At 41.2% G+C, this 27,071-nt stretch overlaps 1 protein-coding gene across 11 annotated transcripts in view; it reads right to left on the bottom strand.

Annotated features, from left to right (window-relative positions):
- Positions 1 to 27,071, bottom strand: part of MEF2A (myocyte enhancer factor 2A) — a 123,516-nt gene that overhangs the window by 16,879 nt on the left and 79,566 nt on the right. For 9 of the 11 annotated variants that reach the window (XM_033919918.1, XM_033919922.1, XM_033919929.1 and 6 more), the window contains 3 exons: positions 25,806 to 25,865; positions 5,227 to 5,411; positions 1,317 to 1,340 (listed from right to left, as the gene is read on the bottom strand). In XM_033919918.1, coding sequence (XP_033775809.1) covers positions 1,317 to 1,340; positions 5,227 to 5,411; positions 25,806 to 25,865 — 269 coding nt within the window. The remainder of the gene's footprint in view (positions 1 to 1,316; positions 1,341 to 5,226; positions 5,412 to 25,805; positions 25,866 to 27,071) is intronic. The other 2 variants (XM_033919928.1, XM_033919926.1) reach the window with 1 other exon arrangement.

The raw sequence follows: 27,071 nt of genomic DNA, 5'->3' as shown, positions 1-27,071 counted from the left end.
TCTTAAGAGCCTATTTCACATGGCAGAGCTCATTCTTCCTATATGGGAGAAAATTCTGTGCACAGCAGAAGAAAATCAGGACATCCACCCTGAAGTGTACTTAAACCATCCAACAGCATGCATTAACACAACACACTGGAAACCACATTGTGCATTTCTAATCATGCCTTAATGCAGCTAGAGCAATTCCTGTCCTAGAGAGCCACAGGCAGGTCTGGTTTTCAGGATATCCACAATGAATATGTATGAGATGGATTTGCATGCACTGCCTCCTGGAGATGCATATTTATTGTGGATATCCTGAAAACCTGACCTGCCTGTGGCTCTGGAGGACCGGAATTGCCTACCCCTGAGCTATAGCCCCGATATCAGCAATAGGTCCATGTGAAGACAAAATTGGAATCTGATGCAGCCAGCATCTTGTTCTATCAATATCAGACTGTCTTAGGATTTTAATCCTAAATTGAAGATTTCTTAACATCTTAAAGACATATTTGAACTTCACAAAACTAAATTTTCTAGAATCAAAGCCAAGGAATTTTTGAAAATCTGACTGTTTTAAGAATAGAGTGACTTCCCATTGGAGTAGAGGATGTGGTAACTCTGTCCAATTTGCATATTTGGGTTTTGGTGTAGTCTGTGTAAACAGGGAAACCCCTCGAGGATGCAGGATGAAATCATTCATACTGTGAGAGCAGCACTGTACAACAGTGGCCTCAGCCGAGGATGATGTAATCCTTTAGCAAGGAGAAGAAACATCACTAGAGCTACAATTTGAAGAATTTCAGCAGTGAAGTCACTCACTAAATATATTAAGAAAATCTTGTGTCTTTGTGCTGGCAAAGGAGTTATTTTAACTTTGTAGGTATCTTGAAAGCATGGACAATCACTGTATCTTAAGGCCTTGTTTCAATGTTCCCTTTAGGAAAATAGAGAATTAAATTAAGACTTTATTAATCATAGCTGTCATTTTCCAGTTTCACTGCCAGAGATTGTGGTAAGAGCAGATAACATAGCTGGTTTTAAGAAAGGTTTGGACAAGTTCCTGGAGGAAAAGTCCATAGTCTCTTATTGAGAAAGACATGCGGGAAGCCACTGCTTGCATGGACTGTTGCTACTCCTTGGGTTTTGACTAGGGACCTGGATTGACCACTATGAGAATGCGCTACTGGGCTTCATGGACCATTGGTCTGACCCAGTAAGGCTATTCTTAGGTTCTTATCCAGAGACGTTAATTCAAATGTGTGTGTGAACTATAAAGGGAACATTGTTTTATAAATGAACAAATAACTTGTGATTGAACCCCCCAAACTCACCAATTCCAACTCATCTTCCTCAGTCTGTACTCCACAAACAAGAGGGAGAACACAATTACCAAGGGAGAAACAGCTGTGGGACACTGCATCACAGAAATTACTATTCGATCATCATATTTATTTTTTTTTAGGTATGGTGAATTCAATACAATTTGTCATGAAAAACACCCTCACAAAGATGTGCATTTTGAAATATTTGAATTCAGGGTGGAAAATATTACACAGGGTACATTCTATAAGTCTTCATACTCTTGTATAAAAAAATATAATCTCAAATGCATTAAACTTGAAAATTATTTCACTGATGTTTTCAGTGTGAATTATAGGAATACTCAAAAAGAAGAAGAAGTAAAAGTGTTCACTGCTCAACTCAGTACTTGTGGTAATAAGCCATGAACATTTAGAGTAAGAGTTTCAGGGATGGTGAATTGTGTCTTTCCTTTTGTAGTAATTTCAGCCATGAGCTGCTTAGGATAAGCTGTTTATAAACCTTAAAGCAGTGGTCTCCAACTCAAACCCTTTGCAGGGCCGCATTTTGGATTTGTAGGTCCTTGGAGGGCCTCAGAAAAAGTAGTTAATGTCTTATTAAAGAAATGACAATTTTGCATGAGGTCAAACTCTTTATAGTTTCTAAATCTTTCCTTTTGGCTAAGTCTTAAGAATAATATTGTCATTTATAGCTAAAGAGACATAGGATCACTTTTGTGAGTATGATAAACATACCGAGGGCCTCAAGTTTGAGACCACTGCCTTAAAGGGATGATGCAGTTTTTGCCCATTCTTCCAATTTTTTTCATCTGTGGGATGCAGTTTTGAAGTCTTATCACTTGAGACTGCTCCAGTCACGGACATTCATTTTCTTTTTGCAGAGCCATCCATTGCTGCTTTTGCTGAGTCCCAGATCTATTGATTTTTCTCCAAATTTTGCCTGTACTTCCTATTCTCCATCTTTCCTTGACCTTCACAGGCCTGTCTTGACTCCACTTTGCAAAGCATCCCTACCACATGCTTTACTGTATGGTTGGTGTTGTATTTTTGCCACCTATTGCTTAGCACAGACCAAAAGCTTCCACTTTGGTTTCATCAGACTACAAAACCTTCTCTCACATGCATGCAATATCCTTTTTTTTTTTTTTTTTGCAAACATTATGAAGCATATCATATGGCTTTTTTCAGCATAGAGTATCTTATTCCCTCCATCTCATACAGGCCATGTTTGTGGTAAAATCTTTCTCCCAGACTCAGCCAGTCTTAGGATCTACAGCAGTTTTCTTAAATTCAATGGCTCAGTTGAGGAAGGGTTTGAAGTGCCAAATTGTTTCTATTTTTTCAGGTGCCCCAAATGATACTCGCACGGACAAGTTCTCACAGACAGTCCTAGCCTCAATCCTTAATCACCTATACGGCCTATTCAGCAAAGGAACAAGTGCACTGATTTTACAACTAGACTTCAGCAGTGCTTTTGATCTTATTGATCACGAAATAATGCTACACTGCCTAGATGCAATCGGACTTACGGGAAGAGTAAGAAACTGGATACAGGGTTTCCTAACAAACAGATCATACCGTGTGGTTAGTGGCGGGACATAGTCAAACTCCTGGAGAAACCCCTCTGGAGTACCACAGGGTTCACCTTTATCACCTACACTATTCAACATTTACATCTCATCCCTAGGACACTTACTGCAAAAGCTAAACCTAAACTACTACATATATGCAGATGACAATTCCATTTTAATCCCAGTGAACAGCATAACAAACGAGACCTCAGAACACATTTCTCATATTACGACCGAAGTAGAACACTGGACAATCAACTTCAAACTGAAACTAAACACAGAAAAAACAAAAGTCTTCCTCGCAAGCCCAACGGACAAAATTACCAAAACAACGTTACATATAAAAGATCACGACTACCTGATTACTAAAACAATAAAAATATTGGGAGTCACATTAGACACGCATTTGACAATGGTTGAACACATGAATTTAGTGGTAAAAAAGTGTTTCCTGACATTATGGAAATTAAAGACCATCAAAAAATTACTAGTGCAATCACTAGTGCTTTCTACACTGGACTATTGCAATATCATTTATATGGGTATACCCAAAAAAACAGTGAGGAAACTCAGAATTGTCCAGAACACAGCGGTCCGCTTGATATTTGGATTGAAAAAAAGCAACCATGTCAGCCCCTACTACAGACTGCGGCACTGGCTGCCAGTCGAGGCACGAATAATATTCAAGTTCTCTTGCATATGCTTCAAGCTGATTTGGGGACTGGCTCCTACATACTTGCTATCTCACTTCATATTATACAGTCCCATAAGACAAACCAGAAACTGCAATCACACAAAGAGTGGTGGGCGCTTGGAATGCTCTCCCGGAGGAGGCGGTGGCAGAGAATACTGTCTGGGTTTCAAACGCAAGTTGGATGCACACCTTCTTGCAAATCATATTGAGGGATACGGGAAATCCGGGTCTCCAACAAGGAGCACCTAAATGGGCCTCCGCGTGTGCGGATCGCCGGACTAGATGGACCTTGGTCTGATCCGGTGAAGGCGTTTCTTATGTTCAATCTATTTGCATATCCAAGCATTACCGGCTGTAAATACAAAACCTTTCATGATAGAACATTTATGTACCAAGCAAACAAACAACACTGGCTAGACAACTACATTAATGGAGCTAGACTGACCTACGACGCCTTTAGAAAAGTCATAAAAACTGCCTTATTTGACAAACATATCACCTAAAACATTAACTACTCCAAACACCACTTCCAATTCTTTTTTTCCTAATATGCCCCCTCTGAAATTTCTTAACAAATTGTATTCTGTAATTCGCTACTTTTTCTAAAAGGGCCCCTCTGAAATTCTAAGCAAACTGTATATTGTAATTTGCTGCATTTTTAAGATTCTGCATACTGTAAATTCACTGTCTATCTGCATATTGTAACTCGCTGATTGTCCAGCTCTCTTCGTTGTGAACCACCTAGAAGTCGCACGATTATGGCGGTATAGAATAAAGTTATTATTATTATAAACTTTCTCCAAATTGTATCTTTTGAATAACCTAATTCTTGATTTTTTTTCCCAGCAGCTTCTCTTGTCAGCAGGCATTCCTTAAAATGCACAGTGCAATTTAATACGACGTGATTATTTGTCTGTTCTTTGAGTGCTTTCCTATTTTTTAATGGCGTTCCTTTTTCATTTTATGTAATTTGTGTCGATGTAAACCACTGAGAACTATGTCGAAGATCTGGCAGTATATCAGATTTTAATAAACATAAATCCGTAAAACAAAATCCCACTTTAATATATTCTTAAATTGTCCTTTTTTTAGGCAGAAGAATGTAAAAATTGTACAAAAGTGTGAAGACATTCACGAGTTACTGTATACTGTACAGATTTAAAATAAGATTTAGTTTCCATGAAATATTGATTTCCCCCATAGCTCATGACAGGAACTCTCCTCCTCTCAATTATGGCAGATCTCCCACCTCCATGGTAAATCCTATTTGGATCCATGGAATCTGTCAGCCTACTTGTTTTCTATGACTCATCAAAACAAAGAGGAAATTATATATTTGACATATTTTCTTCAAACTCATGTGTAGCATTGTTGAATATAATGGTAGCACACTGATGGATAACCATTTCAATATTTTCTAGCCAGTTACACCCAAAAATATACTTCAATGATACTTCACATGAAGCTGGTAGTATGTATTTAGAAGTTAATTATTTAATAATAATGTCAAAACGCAAACGAGGATTGGGGCTGGGGAAACAACATAAAGAAATGCAATGCAAGGTTAGGACCGTTCCCTTTTTGCCTCCAGAAGACTATATTAGGCAGAGATCCTTCTAGAATATAGATTAAGCTATGCTACTTTGCAACTACTCACCAAGGGAGGCATCATGCCTTTGCTGGAGGGAGGAATGACTACCCGAAGATCTGGTTTGCGACTGTTCATGCCAAGATTCCCTCCAGGTGGAGGTGGAGACTTTGTAGGCACTACCTTGCATAGCCCATTTCCACCCGTGTTTCCCAGCAGGTTTGGAGAAGCTCGGGAGCTTAGAAATCCATTCCCTATCACGTGAAACAGATAAAATCATCAGTCACTCATTGAGGGATATTTCCAATCACACCTTAAAGACACTTCAGTTGAGTCTGTTTTTCCGATTCCCATCTCTCTACTATTCAGTAATACCAAGTCATCAAGAGTTAGCAAATCAACTGCTGACATTCCTATACCAACCAAGCAGGAGAAGATATGTTAAATAAAGTACAGCAGACAAGATTACCAGTATGTGTGCAATTACACAAGACTAGTCATTTTGTGAGATACATAGGATGAATGTATTATAGTATAAATGCCTAAGATGAGGTATATATATAAGGTGAATATAGTATACTATACCCAAAGTCCTCATTCACAAGAATCCCCCTCTCCCATCTCCATGCTATTACCGCCATTTGCTGATGGTCAGAAAGGTTCCCAGAATAGGACAGATACCTGCCCTTCTGATGCTGCCTGTCAAAATGGCACCCCTAGCACTAGTCATGCAAGACTACTGCTAGGAAGGACATGTTTCTATATATACATATACAGTATGATCTCCAAGCATAGTCATGTGAGTCTACCTCTATGGTCGCCATTTTGACAGGTTGCACTGGAAGGGCAAGGATCTTTCATGCGTTGGCGACTTTGAGCAAGGGAGATGTGTTGAGGGCTCTAGATTGGGGGGGGGGGTTGTGATCAGGAATAACATAACAATTATTTATTTATATACCACATAAGCCTACAGTTCTAAGCGGTGTACAAGGATATAGAAAATAAAATTGGGGCTTTGATTGGGGTTCTGGATCAGGGGGGTTCTGGATCTGGGGAGGGTTGTGATCAGAATCCACGGTTTCAGTATTCGCGGATTCAGTTATTCACGATTTTTTAAAAAAGCTAATTCCAGACCTTCCCCGCCTCCCTCCTGGCATCCCAGACCTTACCTGGTGGTCTAGCGGGCTTTCGGGGCAGGAGCGTAGCAGATCACACATAGAAAATGGCTGCAGGGAGTTCCTATCGCAGTCTCGAGACACTATGGGAACTTACGGCAGCCATTTTGTATGAGTGATCTGCACGGGGCAGGAGCGTAGGAAGATCGCTCCTGCCCCGAAAGCCCACTAGACCACCAGGTAAGGTCTGGGATGCCGGGAGGGAGGCGGGGAAGGTCCGGAATGAGGTGGGGGTGTGTCAGAGCCAACCGAAAACTTATTCGCGATTTTTCACACTTCGCGGTCCGGCTCTGCACCCAACCCCCGCGAATACTGAGGGAGAAGTGTAGTAAGTAATTACTGTAAAAGACTAAATGTAAAGATATGTAAATATATTGTAACATCACTACAGAAGCTCTGTATTGTAACGTCATACGGAAGCTCAAGGATTGTAATACCATTACCGAAGCTCATGTAAACTGCTCTGAATTGACTTCCCAGTCATTAGTAGCGGTATAGAAGCTTTCAATAAACAATAAACCAACCTGTTATTGTTTGGACCAGGCTGCTCTATTTTTGGGCATTATAAAAGCAAGAATTCATGCCCTGCAAGTAATACAAAATACAGCTGCTAGATTAATTACTGGGATGTCAAAATATGATCATATCACTCCAGTACTAAAAGAAAAAAATTGCACTGGTTACCTATCCAATTCAGAATCGAGAACAAGATCCTGACAATAATACACCCTGTGCTTTATGTTGTGGCACCAGAGTACTTGACTCAAATATTGAGAAGATACATTCCAAACTGAATCGACAATGAAGTTGATTGAGGAAAGAAATCAGGATGTACATTATAACCCCCCAACCAAAAAAAAAAAAAACAACCAACAACAAACCAGCAATGCTGCTGTATCTGTAGCAGGGCCAAGACTTTAGAACTCAATGAGAGGCACATTGAGATTATGTGCAGATTTCAAAACATTAAAAAAAAAAAAATCACTAAAAACATGCCTGTTTGAAAGCCTTCTTTTGACTGCTTTAAACTGATAGATGACAGAGTATTCCTATAAATATTGATATCAGATGATGAATTCTATGTTACGATCTTACAGTTGATGTTTTCATACATTCATAGAGTTTGTTGTTTTTTTGTATGTATCTTTTGTTAAACTAAACCTTAAGTTTCTATACCGCATCCTCTCCATAAAGATAGAGCTCGGCACGGTTTACAGGAATTTTAATATAAGGAAGGAAAAACATAATAAGAATTAGTGATTACCCGCTTAGGATTTAAGCAGGCTAGAAATTTAAAAAATAAATAAACAAACACTACCACTTTACTCAAAGTACCAAGTCTTTGGTTTCATAGAAACAGAGAAAACACCAATAGACTATGACATAGAAACATGACGGCAGAAAAGGGCTACAGCCCATCAAGTCTGCCCACTCTACTGACCCACCTCATTAAGTCTGAGTGCTAATGACCTAGTTCCTTAAATCGACCCTCGTAGGGATCCCACGTGGATGTCCCATTTATTCTTAAAGTCGAGCACGCTGGTGGCCTTGATCACCTGCACCGGAAGTTTGTTCCAGTGATCTACCACCCTTTCTGTGAAGAAATACTTCCTGGTGTCACCACTAAATTTCCCTCCTCTGAGTTTGAGCGGGTGCCCCCTTGTGACCGAGGGTCCCTTGGGAAAGAATATGTCGTTTTCCACCTCGACACGACCTGTGACGTACTTAAATTTCTCAATCATGTCACCCCTTTCCCTGCGCTCCTCTAGAGCAGTGATTCCCAACCCTGTCCTGGAGGAACACCAGGCCAATCGGGTTTTCAGGCTAGCCCTAATGAATATGCATGAGAGAGATTTGCATATGATGGAAGTGATAGGCATGCAAATTTGCTTCATGCATATTCATTAGGGCTAGCCTGAAAACCCAATTGGCCTGGTGTTCCTCCAGGACAGGGTTGGGAACCACTGCTCTAGAGTATAGAGCTGCAATTTGCCCTAAGACCTTATAGCTTATCCACTTTGCCTATTTACATCAGCTAATAAGCTCTTCTAATCTATGGACAATGTGGATCTTTTATTAATACAACATTCTAACATTTCAAGTGTTTTATTTTTTTTTTTAAGCGGTGCAATCTTTACTTCTTTCCAGCTGTTCATGCTGTGGGAACACTTCAGAGATCTCATAAGAGGATCCTTGAGACGCCTAATCTCTTGTTCATGCTCTATTCATACTCCTATCTCCACTCCTGATGCTCGTCAGCTATTCATACTTTGACAGTATCAGGCTGATGAGCAGTTCAGACGCACATACAAGCTGACATGCATAATTATAGTAGCTGCTGAGTTAAAAGAGCTTTCAAAAATGATAGACTTCTGTCACCTTCCTTAAGAAAGAAACAAAAACCTGCAGCAGCTCCCATTTTTCTAACTGCCAAGGGAATTATTTAAACAACTGCTGCTGCTTTACCATGTATGCTTCCCACAATTATATCTTAGCTTGCATCAACAGTAGAAGAATTTATTTTAAGGTCTGCATGAAAAGCTTCAATGTGGGTTACTTCATGGAAAGGGGAATTCATCTTTACCTCACACCTGTCTCAGTAGCTTGGTTTGTGTGACATTCAGCTGCAGGAGACATTTCTTACTCTCCAGAGGGTTTAAAATCTAAATTTGTAGCTGGGGGTCATAAAAGTTATATGACTTGCCCGAGATCACAAGGAGTAGCAAGTGGGATTTAAATCCCCATCGTCCCTCCTCTAACCATTAGGCTACTCTTGGAACTTGCATAACGTCTTTTTGAAGTTTTACCACCCCACTCAAAGCGGTTTTACAGACAGGCACTTCAAGCATTTTCCCCATCTGTCCTCTGGGGAGGGGGCCAAGAGGAAAAATGTCATGACTAAAGGAGTGTGCTGCTTCTGGCAAAGGAGGTTTAGAAAAAAGTGGTGCCTCTTTAGGGTGTGAGGGGAGGAATTCCTGGTTATTAGGGATGCAAGAGGAGGGGTGCAGGGGGAGAAAAGAGCCTTGCCTTTTGTTCATGGACCATGGCATAAGAGTGAATTAACACCTTGCATTAGATCCTGTCATGGCCCTCATCCTCTTCTCCTAAAGCTCTTACCTACCTAATTATGTTTTAGGGATTTTAATGTACATTTTAATTTAAAGCCCATTATCTAGCATTTCAATCAAGTGACCATTGGTCTTAAAAATATGCCACCTTTATGAAATTTGGGTTGTTTGCCAGGAGACTCACAAGCTTGAAAGTGTACCCTAAAATAAATAAATTTTTAAAAAGAGAGTTGAAAAGAACTGCTCTAACTTAAGTCGCTGAAGAGCAAATAACTGTTCAGGATGCACCTGCTAACCTAGTGTGGGCATTTTCATGCAAGCCAGGGATCTAAACCATGCAAAACATCTGGTGCAGTGGCAAATGCTAAATCCAAGAGGAGGCCTCAGTCATTGCAGATAATGATCCAGCTAACTCAAGATGAAAATCCTTTCACGCGCTGATGGAAGCTATGAAAAGATGGCACATGACACTGTTCTCTGGTAAAACCATTTCCTCCAAATGATCAAGTAACCTGGGGTCCTTTCTGGACTCTGAGTTGGAAAATATATTTTATTGCACTGTTTTCCAGAGGGAGTCTAGCAACATGATTTTACTGAATCAGAAATATTTCCCTCTTACAGACCAAGACTGTTCTTCTGGAGACCACACCTTCAAAAAGACAAACAGGATGGAGTCAGTCCAGAGGGAGGCTACTATAATGGCTGGTGGCCATCATAAGGCATACGGGACCTTGCGAGGCTGGGCATCAAAATGGCAGATGACATTTAATGTGAGCAAATGTAACGTAAGGCATGTGAGAAAGAGGAATCCGAATTATAGCTAAGTGAAAGATGGATCCATACGAGGAGTTAATACCCAGGAAAAGGATCTAGGTGTTGTCATTGTCCCATTTGGCTGTTTTAATTAGATTGTAAGCTCTATTGTGCAGGGATTGTCTCTTATATGTTTAATGTACAGACACAACTACTGCAGAGGCATCATAGCTATATTTTACCTGAAGTTGGTTGAATTTTGTAATGTAGATCAAATTTTTTTTTTTTTTTGAAAGAGGCTGAATACTACTCATTGAGTTTGCTACTTGCAAACTTGTTGCTCATGCAGACAACTATGGATAGGAATCACAATGGTGATCTTGGGAGCCTCTATGAATTTCAAAAGACCAAAGATATCCGATTAAGGCTCTGCCTCCCATTACAGAGGAAGGGGAACCTCTTGGCATGAATTGTGGATAGATGGAGGCTCATTCAGAGAGGAAAGGACAGAAGTCCAGTCAAAGCTTTTTCTTCTGCTGGTCCAGAAGCTTGGAATGCTAGTCCATTGTATATTAGAAAGCAAAAAGATATGATTGTTTTTAAGAGGCTTTTGAAGAGACATCTTTTTTGTGAAATGAAGCATGGACACTGAGCATTTTTACTGGGTAATTTGTATGATATGTTGATGAAATTTATACATGTGTGTCTTATGGTTGTTTAAGAACATAAGAACTGCTATCTCCGGATCAGACCTTCGGTCCATCAAGTCCGGTGATCCGCACACGCAGAGGCCCAGCCAGGTGTGCGCCTGGCGCAATTTTATTCACCCATATCCCTCTATGCTTCTCGTAAGGAGATGTGCATCTAGTTTGATTTTAAATCCTTGAACGGTGGATTCCGCAATAACCTCCTCTGGGAGAGCATTCCAGGTGTCTACCACCCGCTGCGTGAAACAAAACTTCCTGATATTCGTCTTGGACTTGTCCCCCCTTAGCTTCAGTCCATGTCCTCTTGTCCGTGTCACATTAGACAATGTAAAAAATTTTTTGTCCTGCTTTATTTTGTCAATTCCCTTAAGTATTTTGAAAGTCTCGATCATATCCCCTCGCAGTTTCCTCTTCTCAAGGGAAAACAATCCCAGTCTCTTCAGTCGTTCCTCGTATTCCAAGTTCTCCATACCTTTAACTAGCTTCGTTGCTCGTCCTTCTTTAGGTTGGGAGACCAATGTTGGACACAGTATTCCAAGTGTGGTCTCACCATCGCTCTATAAAGCGGCATTATAACTTTCTCCTATCTACTCGTGATTCCTTTCTTTATCATGCCTAACATTCTATTTGCTTTCTTTGCCGCTGCTTATTGTGAATGTGGTATTGTAACCCACCTTGTTAAAGGGGGGATATGTCTAAATTATCCTGGAATGAAATCCAGATCTGGTTCTGGAAAATCTTCAAGGCTACTTAGGGAGGCCTCTGGTAACAAATATCCCTCTTGCGATTTAGAATCCCAAGGAGAATGAGTGATAAAGAAATGATGGGGTCCTGAGAGGTGTGTGTTTCTCTGCCTAGGTGTTACTCCTCTAGACCGAGGTTTGCACTATCTCCAGCTCTTGATAATTGACTTCCAGGAGTTCTTTACAACTCTTATATTCACTGAATATCTAAAGATGGCCAGGCAGAGGTTGCAAAGCAGCTAAGGAAGATTCATCTGCTACTGTGACTGATACTGGCATACATGTGGTTGGATCCACATTTTCAGGCCATTGTAGTGCATGCAAAAAAAAAAAGAAGTGTCTTGTGGCTTGATAGGCAAGAACAGCATCTGTAGTGTCTGATGAAAAAAAAACAGTGCACTGTAAAATACGCTAAATATGATCCACATTTAATGATGCAGGAGCCCCTGAAGCTGAACGCCAAATTATCCGCTTGGAATGTGAAGGATAAGCACTAGAGAATGACACGGTGAAAAAATTGGTCCCCGTCACCGCCCCGTCCCCGTCTCACCATCCTCTGCACCGCCCCGTCACCGCCATTCCCTTCACCGCCCCGTCACCGCCACTGCCACCCCATTCACCGCCCCGTCACCGCCACTGCGACCCCATTCACCGCCCCGTCACCGTCACCGCTGCATACATAAAAGCCTCAAACGGGTACGATTTTATATACTTTTCTTTATTTACGTATAAAGGAAACATTCTTTAAAACTTTAAAACTGTAAAACTTAGTTAAATATTCTTATTCAAGTTTCAAGTTTTTCTTAAAATTTGATAAGTCGCAATCGATGTACAAAAGATAAAATGTGAATATACAATATTAAATAAACTTGCAGACAACAACATCATAAAAATGTAAAATAATCAACAAGAACCAAAAGGAAGGAAAGAAAAACACTTAAGGTAAAAACAACATGGTAGGGGAAAAGGAAAGAGTTAGAAAAAGAAAGGACGTAGCATCCTTAAATAAATAGCATTTCAATTTGCTTTTGAATCGTTCTAGCATAGCCGGGGTCCTGTGTTTGTAAGTTTCATGTTGAATTGTACTTGTGTAAATTACTTAAAACAACTTTGGGGTCCTTTTATTAACCAATTTAATGCAAGCACTATCGGTTAGGACCCCTTTCACAGCATGGACAACTGGTTTATTAGTCTGATGTAATTAGATAAATCATTGGATGACTTTTTTTTAGTTATTTGCTTTGGAATTGTTCTATTGCTGATTTGTAAAGTTAATCCAAAATAATAAATCCAATCCAATCCAATCCAATCTCTTCATAAAGGTTAATAAATCCTAATAAATCAATAACATTTTTTATTTTTGGTTGCTTGGTTATGCATTCATTTTGTCACTCTTTCCTTGCTCAGATTTCTTGGTGCAACAGTGACTACAGGTTCTCTAACTAATACTACTTGCTTTGGTGTGCAAAAGACCAGCCCTCTGCTTTAAACTTGTAAATATCCCATTGTTCTGAGAAGACAGACTAGGCTTCTGCACTTCATTAAGGTAATGGGGGCTGAGCTGTGTGTCTCTAATGTGGCTTAGTAAAAGAGACCCTAAAAGCAAATAATCTCACCTGCATCAGAGCAAATGAAAATTTCAGCATGAGAATGTGTATGCATTGGAAAGAGTAGCTCAGCCAGACCTCAGCACGGAGCTGGTTTTTTCTTTTTACACAAACATTCCTTTCCTTACGAAGTTTTCAGGTTTTCAAGAAGCTGCGAAATCCAAATCCTCTGCTCGGCTCCGAAATCACAATCGCTACTGCTGCACTACAAGCCATTAAATATCATGTGCGGCAGTAGCGATTGGTCCCCTACTTTGATCTGACAAATGAGGAGCCAGTATATTGGGGGGCGGAGTCAATGCGGCAACGTGCAAGTTGGATCGAGAGTTGGAGGAGACAGACAACATGGCGGAGACATCAAACACCCGGTCACGAACACGGTGAAACACAGGTAAATAGCGGTTCCTAGAAGGGGGTACATTGGCCTGCGGGGACAAATCTTTTCACCGTTTTTGCGGGCGGTGAAAACTTTTGTCCCCGTGTCTGCGGCGATTTGGCTTTGGAGTCTCCATAACCCGCAGCCAAACCGCAGCCACGCCGCGGCTCCCTGCGGGGATCGCTCCCCGTGTCATTCTCTAATAAGCACCTGTGCTCTAGAGTTTTTGATTGACAGGCTGTGCAATAAAAGGATGTTGAATCAATACAACTTTAGTGCTAAAATGATGGTACAGTACTATACAGATTTATGTTCAGACCTGTGCAAGTGTCCTTTGAAAGTTACGATGGGCCAGAAGAGTCCCAATATGGCGGCTGGACTTCTGAAGTCACTATGCAGCAAAATGGAAACTTTATCAGCGGTTAAGAACCTCCTATAATGTGTAGAATTATATATTTATACAGATTTCTTAACTTCCTTCTATACACGCAGGAACCTATTCCCTTCATAATGTTCATGAAATAAAAATGTTGAAAGTGATCCTTCTAAACATGCATTTAACCTAGTTGTGCTTGAAACGCAAACACTTCTGTTTTGGGTGTCAAAGATACAGATCTTTCCCTTTTTCAGTACTAGGGGCACAGCCTGGAGAAGGCTTATCCCAAGTCGTGTGAAAGATTTTGGGACCAAACAAAAACTACAACTTCCTTTTTATTTCCATCCCCTACTAAATTTAATGTAAGTCATCAGAAAATGAACAGGAAGAGCTTTGTTTTCATTTCTGTTTGGCACGGGAGATGCTGCACATGCTCAGAACTTTCCACTGGGTGAGCTGTTCTGTCCCAATGCCAGGCAATGAGGTCATCCACTTCTGCTTGTTGGGTGGAGGGATAAAACTCTGCTTTTTAATCATTTACTATAACAGATTTTTTGCTCCCTGGAACCTACTACGGAAGGAAATATGTCCCATTTAGGAAGTCACAACATTCGCTGTATCGTGTACTCTGCCTTTAACGTTTGGAGAAGCTATTATAGGTAAAGCCTGATTTTGCTAAATTAAAATGCAGAAGTAGAGTTTGAAAACACCATTCCCAGGAAGAAAAAAAGCAAATAAAGCATAGACATGGTGAGCTTATTCTTCCTATAACCTAGTCTTTTTTCCTCCATCTATTTATTTTCTACTTCAAAGTAAGTAGTGCACTATTTTTTTTTTTTTGTACCATCTACAATAAAGGAAGTATTTAATTTTACTTATTTATTAGTCAATGGAGTTAGAATTCAGTTTTTTCCTCCATATTTTCATATTCATCTCGGCACATGAATACAGGAACAGTGGAAATACTGTAGGGCCCAAAAACCCCCATTAAGATGTAATATCAAAGAGATTTTCAAGGCTGGAGTTTTGACACAGCTCCTGTTGTTTCAAAATAAAACGTGAAATACATTGATACCAATTGAACGAGGATTTATAACACAGAGAATGGAAGAAACAATCTCATGTACGTTTAGAAGTTCTGTGATCCTTAGCCCTACTTTGAGTTAATACATTGGGGAAGAGAAGCATAAGAGAGACTGGGGTGTGGAGTGGGGTTATTGGCTATGTATTCTGCCAGTGGCCTGAAGGGTTGCATTAAGGACCTGATTTACTAAGCTTTTTAATTTCATTTCATTTGACTACACACTTTAAAAGTAAAATATCTCAAAGAATGATACAAAAAGACCATTGATTATACCCTTCACACCCCCTACTATCTCTTGTCAAACTCCAGTTTAACTTTCTCTTCCCTGAGGTTGAGGGGTGGTAGATTCAGGGGCAATGTTAGGAAATTCTACTTTACGGAGAGGGTGGTGGATGCCTGGAATGCGCTCCCGAGAGAGGTGGTGGAGAGTAAAACTGCCACTGAGTTCAAAGAAGCGTGGGATGAACACAGAAGATTTAGAATTAGAAAATAATATTAAATATTGAACTAAGGCCAGTTACTGGGCAGACTTGTACGGTCTGTGTCTGTGTATGGCCGTTTGGAGGAGGATGGGCAGGGGAGGGCTTCAATGGCTGGGAGGGTGTAGATGGGCTGGAGTATGTCTTAACAGAGATTTCGGCAGTTGGAACCCAAGCACAGTACCGGGTAAAGCTTTGGATTCTCGCCCAGAAATAGCTAAGAAGAAAAAAAAAAAAAATTTTAAATTGAATCAGGTTGGGCAGACTGGATGGACATTTCGGGTCTTTATCTGCCGTCATCTACTGTGTTACTATGTTACTTAGACAAGGAATGGGGAAACAGCCTTAGTAAATCGGGTTTTTAAGGAGCCACAGCAGGCCTCACTAGAGATCTTTTGCCCCTCACTCAACTCATTCCTCTCACTGATTGTGGGAGTGGGAGGACCTATCAGAACCAAATCCAAAAACAATTTATCCATGGTTGTTCAAAGTACTAGGCCAAAAGTAAATGTATATTTTAATACATAAGTAAAATGAAAACACATTTAAAAATTTACCTAATATATTGCTTTTTGAGTAAAAAGTACCACAACTACTATTGTTAACGTTTTTATCCCTCCACTTTGAATTTAGTAAAGCCACATTTTTGAAAATGACTATTGCTCATGCGAGCGAGTGCATTTGTGACTCATGAATCTAGGACAGCAAAAAAGGTGTTTCAACAGCTGCACTAGCAGTGGATTGTTCAGTCTGATAAAGTGTCTTCAAATCAGGTGAGGCTGCAATATTGCTGATCTCTTCTGACTTCATCTGCAGGTCTAGATCAGGGGTAGGCAATCCCGGTCCTTGAGAGCCAGAGTCAGGTCAGGTTTTCAGGATATCCACAATAAATGTGCATGAGATAGATTTGCATCTCAAGGAGGCAGTGCATGCAAATCCATCTCATACATATTCATTGAAAACCTGACCTGGCTCCGGCTCTCGAGGACTGGAATTGCCTACCCTGGTCTAGATCAATGGAATCTGTGTCTGAAACACTTGACTTCTCCATAGTAAAAGATCACTTCATCATCATTATTGTCATTATCTGCATTAGAAAGTAGTGCTTGTTTAACTCATCCCTTGTATCTTCATTTTCATTGTCATGCTGTCCAATTATAAAGAAAGCTTTCACAAAGTTGGAATCATTACCTGTTGTTGTACTAACAATTTTTCATCTGATGGCAAACTGTCTGAATATCTTCGAGAACTGATACAAGAACATCAAATGTGTGGGAACCCTTCAGTCTGCATCAGAACTGCTCCAGCCCCGCTTATGAGAGGATGCCAGAAATCAGTGCTCCCTGGAACCCTTGAGAAAGCCCGTTTGGGCAAAACGGGTCCCGTCGGGAATATAATCATTGGGGCAAGCTGTCTATACTGCGAATAAAGGATGAGTAAATTATGATGGACTCTTTGCCATTTATTGAAGGAAATAATTTTCTACATATTGAGCAATTGTTGCCTTTTTGGAAGTGTGATGTTTGAACCCTAACAAGTGAAGGAATTTTTACGGTGTGACATACAAAAGCAATCCCAGTAATCTAGGGTGGGACCACTGCACAGACTCATAACATTGAGGACCCAAAGGCGGAGTTCTCCTTTGCTGCAACATCCACTCTGTAAAATTTAAAAAATGTATGTCGAGTGGTCCAAGTCACTGCCCTACAAATCTCCTTGGGGGAGACCACTCAAGTTTCTGCCCACGAAGAATCCACACTTCTAGTTGAATGCACCTTTACAGAGACCAGAGACTGTATTCCACAGGCAATATATGCTATTGAAATGGCCCTATGGATCCATCTGGAGATTATGGCCTTGGAAACTGGTGTGCCATGTCTAGCCTGACTAGTACACACAAAAAGATGGTCAGATAGCCTCATTGGTGACCTCCAAGATATTGAAGAAGTACTCTTCTCATATCCAACTTTTTTCAGAATCCTTTCCTTCTTGGAACCTATGGACTGGAACATCGGCAAGCTGACTTCCTGATTGACATGGAATATCTCAGGGGTCCCTATAATCAATAAGCAAAAACTTTTGGATTATCTACTGATCCATGGGCTGCATAAAGGTTCTAACACTGAATGACTCGTTAAAAAGTCTGCTTATCGATTATAGGGACCCCTGAGGAAGACTTTGTTGAAACACGGACTGTGTTGGGTCCCATGTTTCTAGTAAATTGGGTCCTATATGTCTTTAGGTTTTTATGTGGATTATCAAGATAATTTTTAATAAAGTCCAATTCAGGAACATCAACTCTCCACGGAGTCTTTTGTTTTGGTTTTACATTTCTTTACTGTGGAGTGGTTGGGTCAATTTTTTGTTCAAAACTACTGCACAACCATAGGAGTTATATGCATCTTACTTGCCTTAGCACATTTATGTGGCTTAAAATCCTCTTCCAAAAATACTGTGTAGCAGTACAAAAATAAAACATATGTCCAAGAGTAGCAGACTGATTTCCACATTTCAGACAGAGAGTTTAGGCGAATGGCCTTGCGTTGTGCCCGACAGGGTGAAATATATAAACACATGGCCATCTTAGAACTGATTTCAACTAGAGATAACAGCAAGCACAGGTGGGATAGCATGTGGATGTAACGTTTAAGTAAGTCCGCCAAAATCGCCACCCCTAGATAAGTTGACCAGCACACACTAAGCCGTGAGTAATCATAACCTGGTTGTAGTTCCTGTAGGCCCCAATAATGGAACCGTAAAGGAACATCAGCCTTTGGCAACAAGACAAAGGGTTCCTTAAAATTTTCAATGAGATCCAAAGTCCAAGTAAAGTGAGGCAAAGAGCACAAATTGTCTTAAGAATCACAACCACTCTGTGATCCTGAATGTCCTTTAATACCATGCCTCCTTTACTTGGTAGGGACATGAGTTTGGTTACCTGCACTACCAAGGAATCTACCTTGGGCTGAGTGAACAGCTGCTGACACTCCTGTGCCATTGTATACAGCCAAACCATTGTCTTAGCCACTTTAAGGGACCCTTGAGGAGCATCCCAATGCTCCTTGACAGTACATTGATATCAGGATGCCAGGGAAATGAAGAAGACCGGGCTCTCACTCTGCTTATTATTGAGCAGGGAGCAGAGGGAACCTGCTGGGACACCAAGTTTAACTCCCACAGAGAATCAGTAATAAGATCTAACAAAGCTGAGGGTATGAACAGCTGGCGGATCGTGTAGTCATCCCTTTAATGGAGGGCTACCACTATCTAGTGCACACGCACCTGCCTGCAACCCTGCATCTCCCGACAGGGAGGGCTCGCTCTATGACAGTTAAGGGCATAGCAATAGGCCCCATCCTCTGGGTCTCCCTTGGAAAGGCCTACCAGATCCTGGGCAGTCTCTGAAATTGAGGCAGATGTGTCCCGGAAGCCCCAGTCCCCTCGTGTGCAACCTGACTCTCCTTAGGAATTTCAGCCACCCTGAAAGGCTCTCCACATAAGAATGACAAATTCCAGAGAAAATGCCTTGTTAGGCAGTGCAGAGTCTTCTTTAGATGACTCCAGCTTGTGTCTCTTGGGCTCTGTGGCCTCTGCGCCCCTGTGTTTAGGACGACCACCATTCCAGGGCTCTAGAAGGGATTTACTCCCAAACAACATACTCCCCAACTGTTCCTCAACCCTACAGAGCAAAAAGGAGGCTAAGCAAACTGCTCCCGCCTCTTCTTCATGTGCTGCGCAGCATATGGCACAAGGGTGCTCTTCAGAAATCCCATCCAAAGAAAACTTGGAATGAATTAGGGGTAAAGGAGCATGAGGACTCCATCCTTGCCAGTTTTGAGGCAAAACAAGGTGATTTGAAGCTTTTAGAGAACTTTTTTTTAAAAAAACCTTAGAAATCCAAGATGGCCATCACGGCAGCGCTTTTGCATCACAAATGGCTCCAAAATGCTTTAACAAAAAGAAAAAAAACTGTGACCTGTGCTGAAAATGTGCTGCAGCCTGCCTCAGCCCAAAGGTAGCTGGAACAGACTGTGCTAAAGTCCATGCGAAGCAGTAGGCAAGCAATGCTATAAGGGAAACGGACCCCAAGCTCCAAAAGGTTTCTGCAGGCTGGCCAGCAGATACCACAGAGGGACTGGCCTGTCAGCTGCAGACCTCAGTCTGCTTCTCCTTCACGCAGACAGAGCTGAACCCTCAACAAGGGAAGTGCTTAACACCGAAATCAATCAAAATACCATGAAGACAGAAATAAAATCAAGAAATATACAGAAAAAAAATCAGAAAGACTCCTTCCGGTTCGCATACAGAAGGAAAAACTGAAGGAGGCAGCAGAGCACTGTAGTGAAGGAGGAGAGACTCGAACAATGCTGTGGATTCCTTCCGCATGGCTTGCAAGCACTGGAATATTACCTTTCTGTCAAGAACGACACACCTATTGCACTAGAGCAAGTATTCATTTCAAAAACACAAAACAGAATACTGAGCAAATTGTACTGTTAGACTGAACCAATATAGCAGATTCATAAGTAAGTTATTCCATCTCTTTTATATAGTGGTGTAGATGGGGCTAAATACTTGGGGCGGTGGGGCCCAGCATCGCAGCACCAAGTGCCCCTCCCAGCTATTCTCAGCCACGCTGTGCAACCCTCCCTCCCACCGCCGGCCTCGACTCCCTTCTGACGTTACGTCCTGGTCCTGCAACCAGGAAGTGATATCAGAAGGGAGCTGAGGTCAGCGCAAGCAAGAGGTGGAAGATGCTGCTCATGCCGGTGATCATTTCAACAGGTATGCCGGGGAGAGGGGGCCAGAAAGGAGAGGTTCTAGTACCCCCACAAAGAAGTGTCTAGGGTGGTCCACACCTCTGCTCCCTCTTTACTACACCACTTTTATAATTTTGACCAACCTTCTTTATAATGTTTCTAATTCCACGATATTTTTTTTGTGTGTGTGAGATTGTAATTATACACAATACTCAGAGCTACTTTTTAAAATTATTTTTTACTTTCCTGTTCATCTCAGCCCAGCCACTCTGAGAAAGTCTGCCCAGGGGCCATGGGTTGTGGCACACCATGTTTGCAATCCAAGTCTGGTCACCAAGTATCACTAATACTCCCCTTTCCACTAAGAGCTCTAAAAACAGCCCTGGACAGGCTCATAAGTGAATACATTCTCTTGTACAGCAAAGCCATTGAATTAACAGGCCGACTCCTTCCAGTAATACATTTTATAAAATAAGTCTCCTCAGCTGGCCTGGATCTGGTGCACTGCAATCTACATGAAATCAAATTACAAGTAAAGAGAGTGAAAGGTGAGAAGATGGAGCAGTATTTCTTGGCACAAGGTCAGGAGTCAGAAGCAGATGATTACAGAATGATGCAACTGTCTGGCAGAAGGCCAGGATGAAAAGATAACCCTTTCCATGCCATTAATTATGATGCATGGTTTAGAACGCACTAGAGTCTTCTTATTGAATAGATTTCCAGGCTTGTTATACTGGAATTGAGTAATGCATAAAATAGCTAGCAATGACCAATAGCAAAGCCTTAGCATATACTGGTATATTAAGAAACGGAGAGTTGTGGGGGGGTTTTTTTTTACCTTTTGCACTTTAGCAAGAAATTTAAAAAAAAAACCACAAAAAAAAAACCCACTGGAGGCTGTTTAGGCCAATGATTGAAAATGGTAATACTTAGCAAGTTAAAATCTCATTTAAATAAATACTAGGAATCCAATATGATTTTGTATACATTGATAGACCAGTATGAGAAACTGTCCAATAAGTATATCAATTATAAACAAAAGAAATCATTTACAATAGTAAAGGTACACAACCGATTTTCCAGCATCCCCAGTTCCAGATTGGCCGTTTTGTTCTAACCCAGGCACCTCTCCCTTTCTCCATACGCCTTTAAATCTTTGCTGGCAGTGAACAGTATCTGTAACCAGCTGCACTTGACAGCCTCGGCTGTCCCTTTAATGTCACTTCCGGGTCGTGGAACCAGGAAGTCTGATGAGAGGGAGAGCCAAGGCCGGCGGGAGCAGCCGATTGCAGATGACTAAAGGAGGAGCCGAACCATCTGTTGCTGGAAAATCCGTGGTGTATCTGTACTATAAAAATCATTTCATTCCATTTTCTTACCAACTTTACAGTTTGAGTAATCCTTACTGCTAGCACCACAGAACATTTAACAAGTGACAATTTTATTAAGCATGCAAAAAACCCAGGCCAAATGTGATTTAGTAATGTTTCATCCTCTATAGTTTTGAACCAATATCAAAAGTTTATTGAGTTAAAGCCTTGTTCAGGTTTAATTTCTGGGGATTCTGGATTTGCTTAAACAAAATACAAGCAAACAAACTTATTTACTGTTGATATTCTGAAAAATCAAACTGAGGAATTTGGTAAACCCTGCAACAACTAAACTAGTAAGAAAAGAACACTGGATTTTAGTAAACTGCTTCTACTTTTTCACAACCTTGTGTTTCTTGTAGTTTATAGGGGTTAGTTTATTAAAGGGGGTCTTTTACAAAGGCCTGGTAGCGATGCTACCGCAGTAAATGCACCGAAACTCATAGGAACTGAAGGGCTCTGGCACATTTACTGTGGCAGCATTGCTACCGCGGCTTTGTAAAGATTTTCAATTACCGCCTCTTAGTTGTAAATAGTTACTCACAGTAACTGCAAAGCCTGTGTGGTAACTGTTGGGATCATGAGAAGCGGCTGCCCCTGAAGTTACCACACAGTGCCTTTACCATATGTTAAGTATATTACCAATAATGGGGATGTCGCTGCCCTATCAACAATGCAATTACTGCTGCTGGGACAGGTTAACAAAACCTCCCATCATCTGGACAAAACCTTCCACCCTTCTCCTCCAAGATCACTCCTTGTGTTTAGCAAGGGTGAACCCTAGTTACTCCAGCTCAATCAGCAGCCTGGGATCAAAATGGTGCCTCTGACCCCCAGTGATGGTCTTGCGGTACTACCACTAGGAGTCAACCTGCCAAATAAGGAGTGTTCTTGATAGGGGAACTTGACTGCACCACAGATACCATAGAATAGATGCACTTACCGCTTTCTCTGTAGCGGCATAGTAATTTACCATGCTTTGACTACCTGACATTGTCCATGTTTATAACTTACTTATTCTTTACCTCTTTCCCACTCCAATCTATAGGAAGCAGTTACTGCAGCTGTGTACTAACAATTATTGGTAATTGTTTACCACACTTTGGTAAACAGACCCCATAAATTAGGGCACAGAAAAAGCCTTATGTAAAATGAAAAGTGTTAGTTCACAGTTCTCCCATCAAAATGTCCTAGAATGACCACTCTCATATAATAACTAGTTTTTTAGCCCGTTACATTAACGGGTGCTAGAATAGATGTGTAGACTTAGGCATTTCTTTCTGTCTGTCTTTCTTTCTTTCTGTCTCTCCCCCCTGTCCAGCAGTAGCCCCCTTCCCCTTCCTTTTACCTCCCCTCTGTCCAGCAGCACCCCTTCCCTGCTCCCCCTGTCCAGCAGTAGCCTTTCTCCCTTCTTTTTACCTACTCATATTCCCATTTCTCCTTTTACCTTTCCTATTTCCACCTTTTTCTCCCCATCCAGCATCATTAGAGTACCTGTTGCATTGTTGGCTATTGTGGGCCGGGATTGCCGGGGACGCCTGTGGAACAGGTCGGGGCACAGGTCAGCAGAGTGGGGGATTTCTGGGTGGCAGCGCGAGTTCACTCTGGTGTGAGGCCTCCGCTGGGCCGCAGGGAGCTGGTGTCTGTGGAGCTCGGTGTCCAGGGTTGTTGGGTAGGTACTCTGGGCCGCGGGAGGACTGGGCTGGTCGGTGGGCCTTTACGGGGGTAGGGCAGGGACCCATGCGGTCGGCAGCGTGACTTGGACTGGCTATTGTGGGCCGGGATTGCCGAGGTTGCCCTGTGGAACAGGCCAGGGCGTGGGTCAGCAGAGGTGGGGGAGTTATGTGTGGCAGCATGAGTTCACTCTGATGCAGGGCCTCTGCTGGGCCGCAGGGAGCTGGTGTCTGTGGAGCTCGGTGTCCGGGGTTGTCAGGTAGGTGCTCCGGGTCACAGGAGGAGTGGGTTGGTCGGCAGGCCTTTTCGGGGGTAGGGCAGGGACTCATGCAGTCGGCAGCGTGACAGCGTTGCCGAGGGAGGGCGATGGGGAAACCGCTGCAGGCAGAGTTCTACTCTACTGCACATGCAGAGGCACGGAAGCACAGATCACGGACACAGGGATCACAAAGATTGAAGTGCGCATGCGCGCTAAGGGTTTATTATAGCAGATACATATCTCTTGCAACACTAAATAACTTATAAACTAAATTTTAATTGCAGTATTCTCCATCTGTCCTGGCCAAAAACACTCAACATGAAGTAAAAAAATTACAATAAAAAAGAGATAAAAGGCAATACATAATATGTTTTTGAGTACTGTAGTTACTGTAACAGAATGACAACTGATTCTGAGCGACTTGACTGACTGGAATTCCACGTTCTGCAAAGTGAATTATCATCTTTTGTTTTAAAAAATTATGAACAAAATCTTCAGTCCCAAAAACAAATATTGTATCTCCCATAGAAAGAACATTTATCAGTAGTTTGGTTTTTGTTTAGTTCCTTTTGCTTTCATTCTACACCTTTAATTACTCTAAACAGGGCAGGGGCTTGTCCTGAGATTACTACATGGCTACACCCTAAACAGAACGTGGAGTGTCAATCCTGTCGAAATGTTCCATTTCACAAAATAAGGATGCAGAATGTTTGAGATTCAAATGTATGATTCACATGTGATGTCGACTATATTGAAAGGTCATATCTATATGATCTTTGGATTATTTTTAAGGTAGGATAATTAAAGGTACCACACCTAAAAAAACACTTCACTGTAAAGCTTCACATTTCTTCAGAACAGGCAGGGAGGAGGTAAAAGAAATGGAGAAGGGCTACTGCTGGACAGGGGGAGCAGGGAAGGGGTACTACTGGACAGGGGGGAGGTAAAAAGAAGGGAGAAGAGACAGAAAGACAGACAGACAGGGAGAGAGAGACACACAGAAATACAGGAGGGCAGGGAGAGAGAGACAGACAGAAAGAAAGAGAGATAGACAGACAGGGGGGCCAGGAAGAGAGACAGAAAGAAAGAGGGCAGGGAGAGAGAAAGACAGACAGAGAGAAAGATATAAAGAAAGAAACGCCTCAGCGCCCCATTGTGCTAAAAGTCTACACGTCTATTCTAGCACCCATTAATGTAACGGGCTTAAACACTAGTGTCTCAATAACAGACTATGGACTTTTCCTCCAGGAAATTTTCCAAACCCTTCTTAAAACCAGCTACGCTATCCGCTCTTACCACAACCTCTGGCAATGCGTTCCAGAGCTTAACGATTCTCTGAGTGAAAAAATATTTCTTCCTATTGGTTTTTAAAGCACTTCTCTGTAACTTCATTGAGTGTCCCCTAGTCTTTGTAATTTTTGACGGAGTGAAAAATTGATCCACTTGTACCTGTTCTACTCCACTCAGGATTTTATAGACTTCAATCATATCTCCCCTCAGTCGTTTCTTTTCCAAGCTGAAGAGCCAGAACCTTTTTAGTCTTTCCTCAAAGAAGAGGAGTTCCATCCCCTTTATAATCTTGTTCACTCTTCTTTGAATCTTTTCTAGTGCTGCTATATCTTTCTTGAGATAAGGAGACCGAGATAAGGAGATCAGAATTGAATGAGGTCGCACCATGGAGCAATACAGGTGCATTATTACATTCTTAGTCTTGTTAACCATCCCTTTTTTAATAATTCCTAGCATTGCTTGCTTTTTTGGTCACCGCCACACATAAAAGGTATTTCCTGATGTGACTTTTCAGTTACTCCGCTTGCAGCTTTATTTCATGCCCTCTAGTTCCATAGTCTCTCTATTTCTGGAAAAGGTTGTTTGTTCATCTGTATCTTTCAAGTATTTAAATGTGTTCATTGTGTCTCTCCTCTTCATCCTCTCCTCCAGGGCATACATATTCAAGTTGTTCCTCGAACATCATTTTTTGGAGACCCCCATACTATTTTGGTTACTTTCCTCTGAGTTGCTTTGAATCTTTTTGTGTGTAAGTAATTTACAAATCTGCTTTTTCTGTTTTTAACAAGAATGCTCAAAAATAAACCCATTATAAAACTTTTGTTATGAATTTCAAACGGACATCCTTATTTGGAACTGTGTTTTTTATCAAATGAACCCAGGATTTTCAAAACTGCAAATTGAATCAAATAGCATTTATGTACTCACCCACTGGACTGGTGCCAGATCCATTTGGCATAGAGAGCTCTGTGGTACCTAAAATCCCACCTACCAAGTTAATAGAGATGAATGACCTCATTAAGAAAACTCAGTCAAGTAATTGTGCTCAATATAGTAACATAGCTATACATATAAAATATTGCTAATATATAAAACTATATTTAAGAAGTCAGGAAACTAACATTTTATCAAAATTTTTGCTCTATCTGTTCATACTTACATAATGAGAAAGACGGTTTCATCTCATTAATCTTTTATTCTGTGTCTATTATGTATTGGCTCTATAGTGTCTTGAGTAGTCATATGCATTCTTACATAACATGATCACTACTTTAATAAAATTCCCCTAAATATTTTATATTAAAATAATGTATAACCTTGGTGAAGGGGAGGTAATTTTATAACAGGTTGCATAGGTTGGAAATCCTAGTAGGAACTTATTTTAAGGCTATTTGATAAACAATACATATAATCTTTATAAAATATCCTTAAAAAACACTCAAAGTTGTGGTTAAAATGCGCCCACATCTGTTATACCAGTTTGGGAACAAATGTAAATGTACAAACCACATGTGTATGCCATTTCTCTTCTATTCACATATGGGCATTTGGCAAAAAAAGAGGGGGAAGGGGGAGATTGTATTGTCCTAGTTCTAGAACTCAGAAATGACGTATTTATGGTATTTCTGGCTTTTGTTTATGTTTGGTTGACTCTCTAATAAAGAAATGAACCAAAAAAAACTACACCAAAATGTTTTCCATCACAGAACTCAGCCAATTGTTATTGCAGAAAGTTGTAAATATTTCCCACTGCATCACAACACCACCTTGTGAAAATGAATTGTTGCTAAGGGCTATGTGCAGAAGCAGATGATAGTTTGTAATCAAGTCTCTGTATCAACATGGTCTTCACTGCAGAAGACCAAATTCTGATAAATAACTTGGTACTGCTAAAAGGTTACAGCAGTCACTGATTGTTGAGTTTCCTCAGAAGGGTTGGAGCAAGATTCGAGCAATGGCCACTGTGGCTCGTAAGCCAGGAAGCAGATGACTGTGCTCGATTTGCACACAAAAGCACATTGATGTTGTACGCAACCTTGTACTGAGTCATGAGGATTCGCCGCAAAACACACTGAACAACTCGACAAATAGCAAAAGAAGCAGGAATAAGCCAGACAACTGTGGTTAGGATAATTCATGACAATCTGAAATTAAAATGTCTTAAAAAGCGTTGTGCCCAAGAATTAACTTTAC

Source organism: Geotrypetes seraphini, chromosome 14, assembly GCF_902459505.1.
Source record: "Geotrypetes seraphini chromosome 14, aGeoSer1.1, whole genome shotgun sequence".
NCBI lineage: Eukaryota > Metazoa > Chordata > Amphibia > Gymnophiona > Dermophiidae > Geotrypetes > Geotrypetes seraphini.
This window is presented reverse-complemented; position numbering and strand designations above follow the sequence as displayed.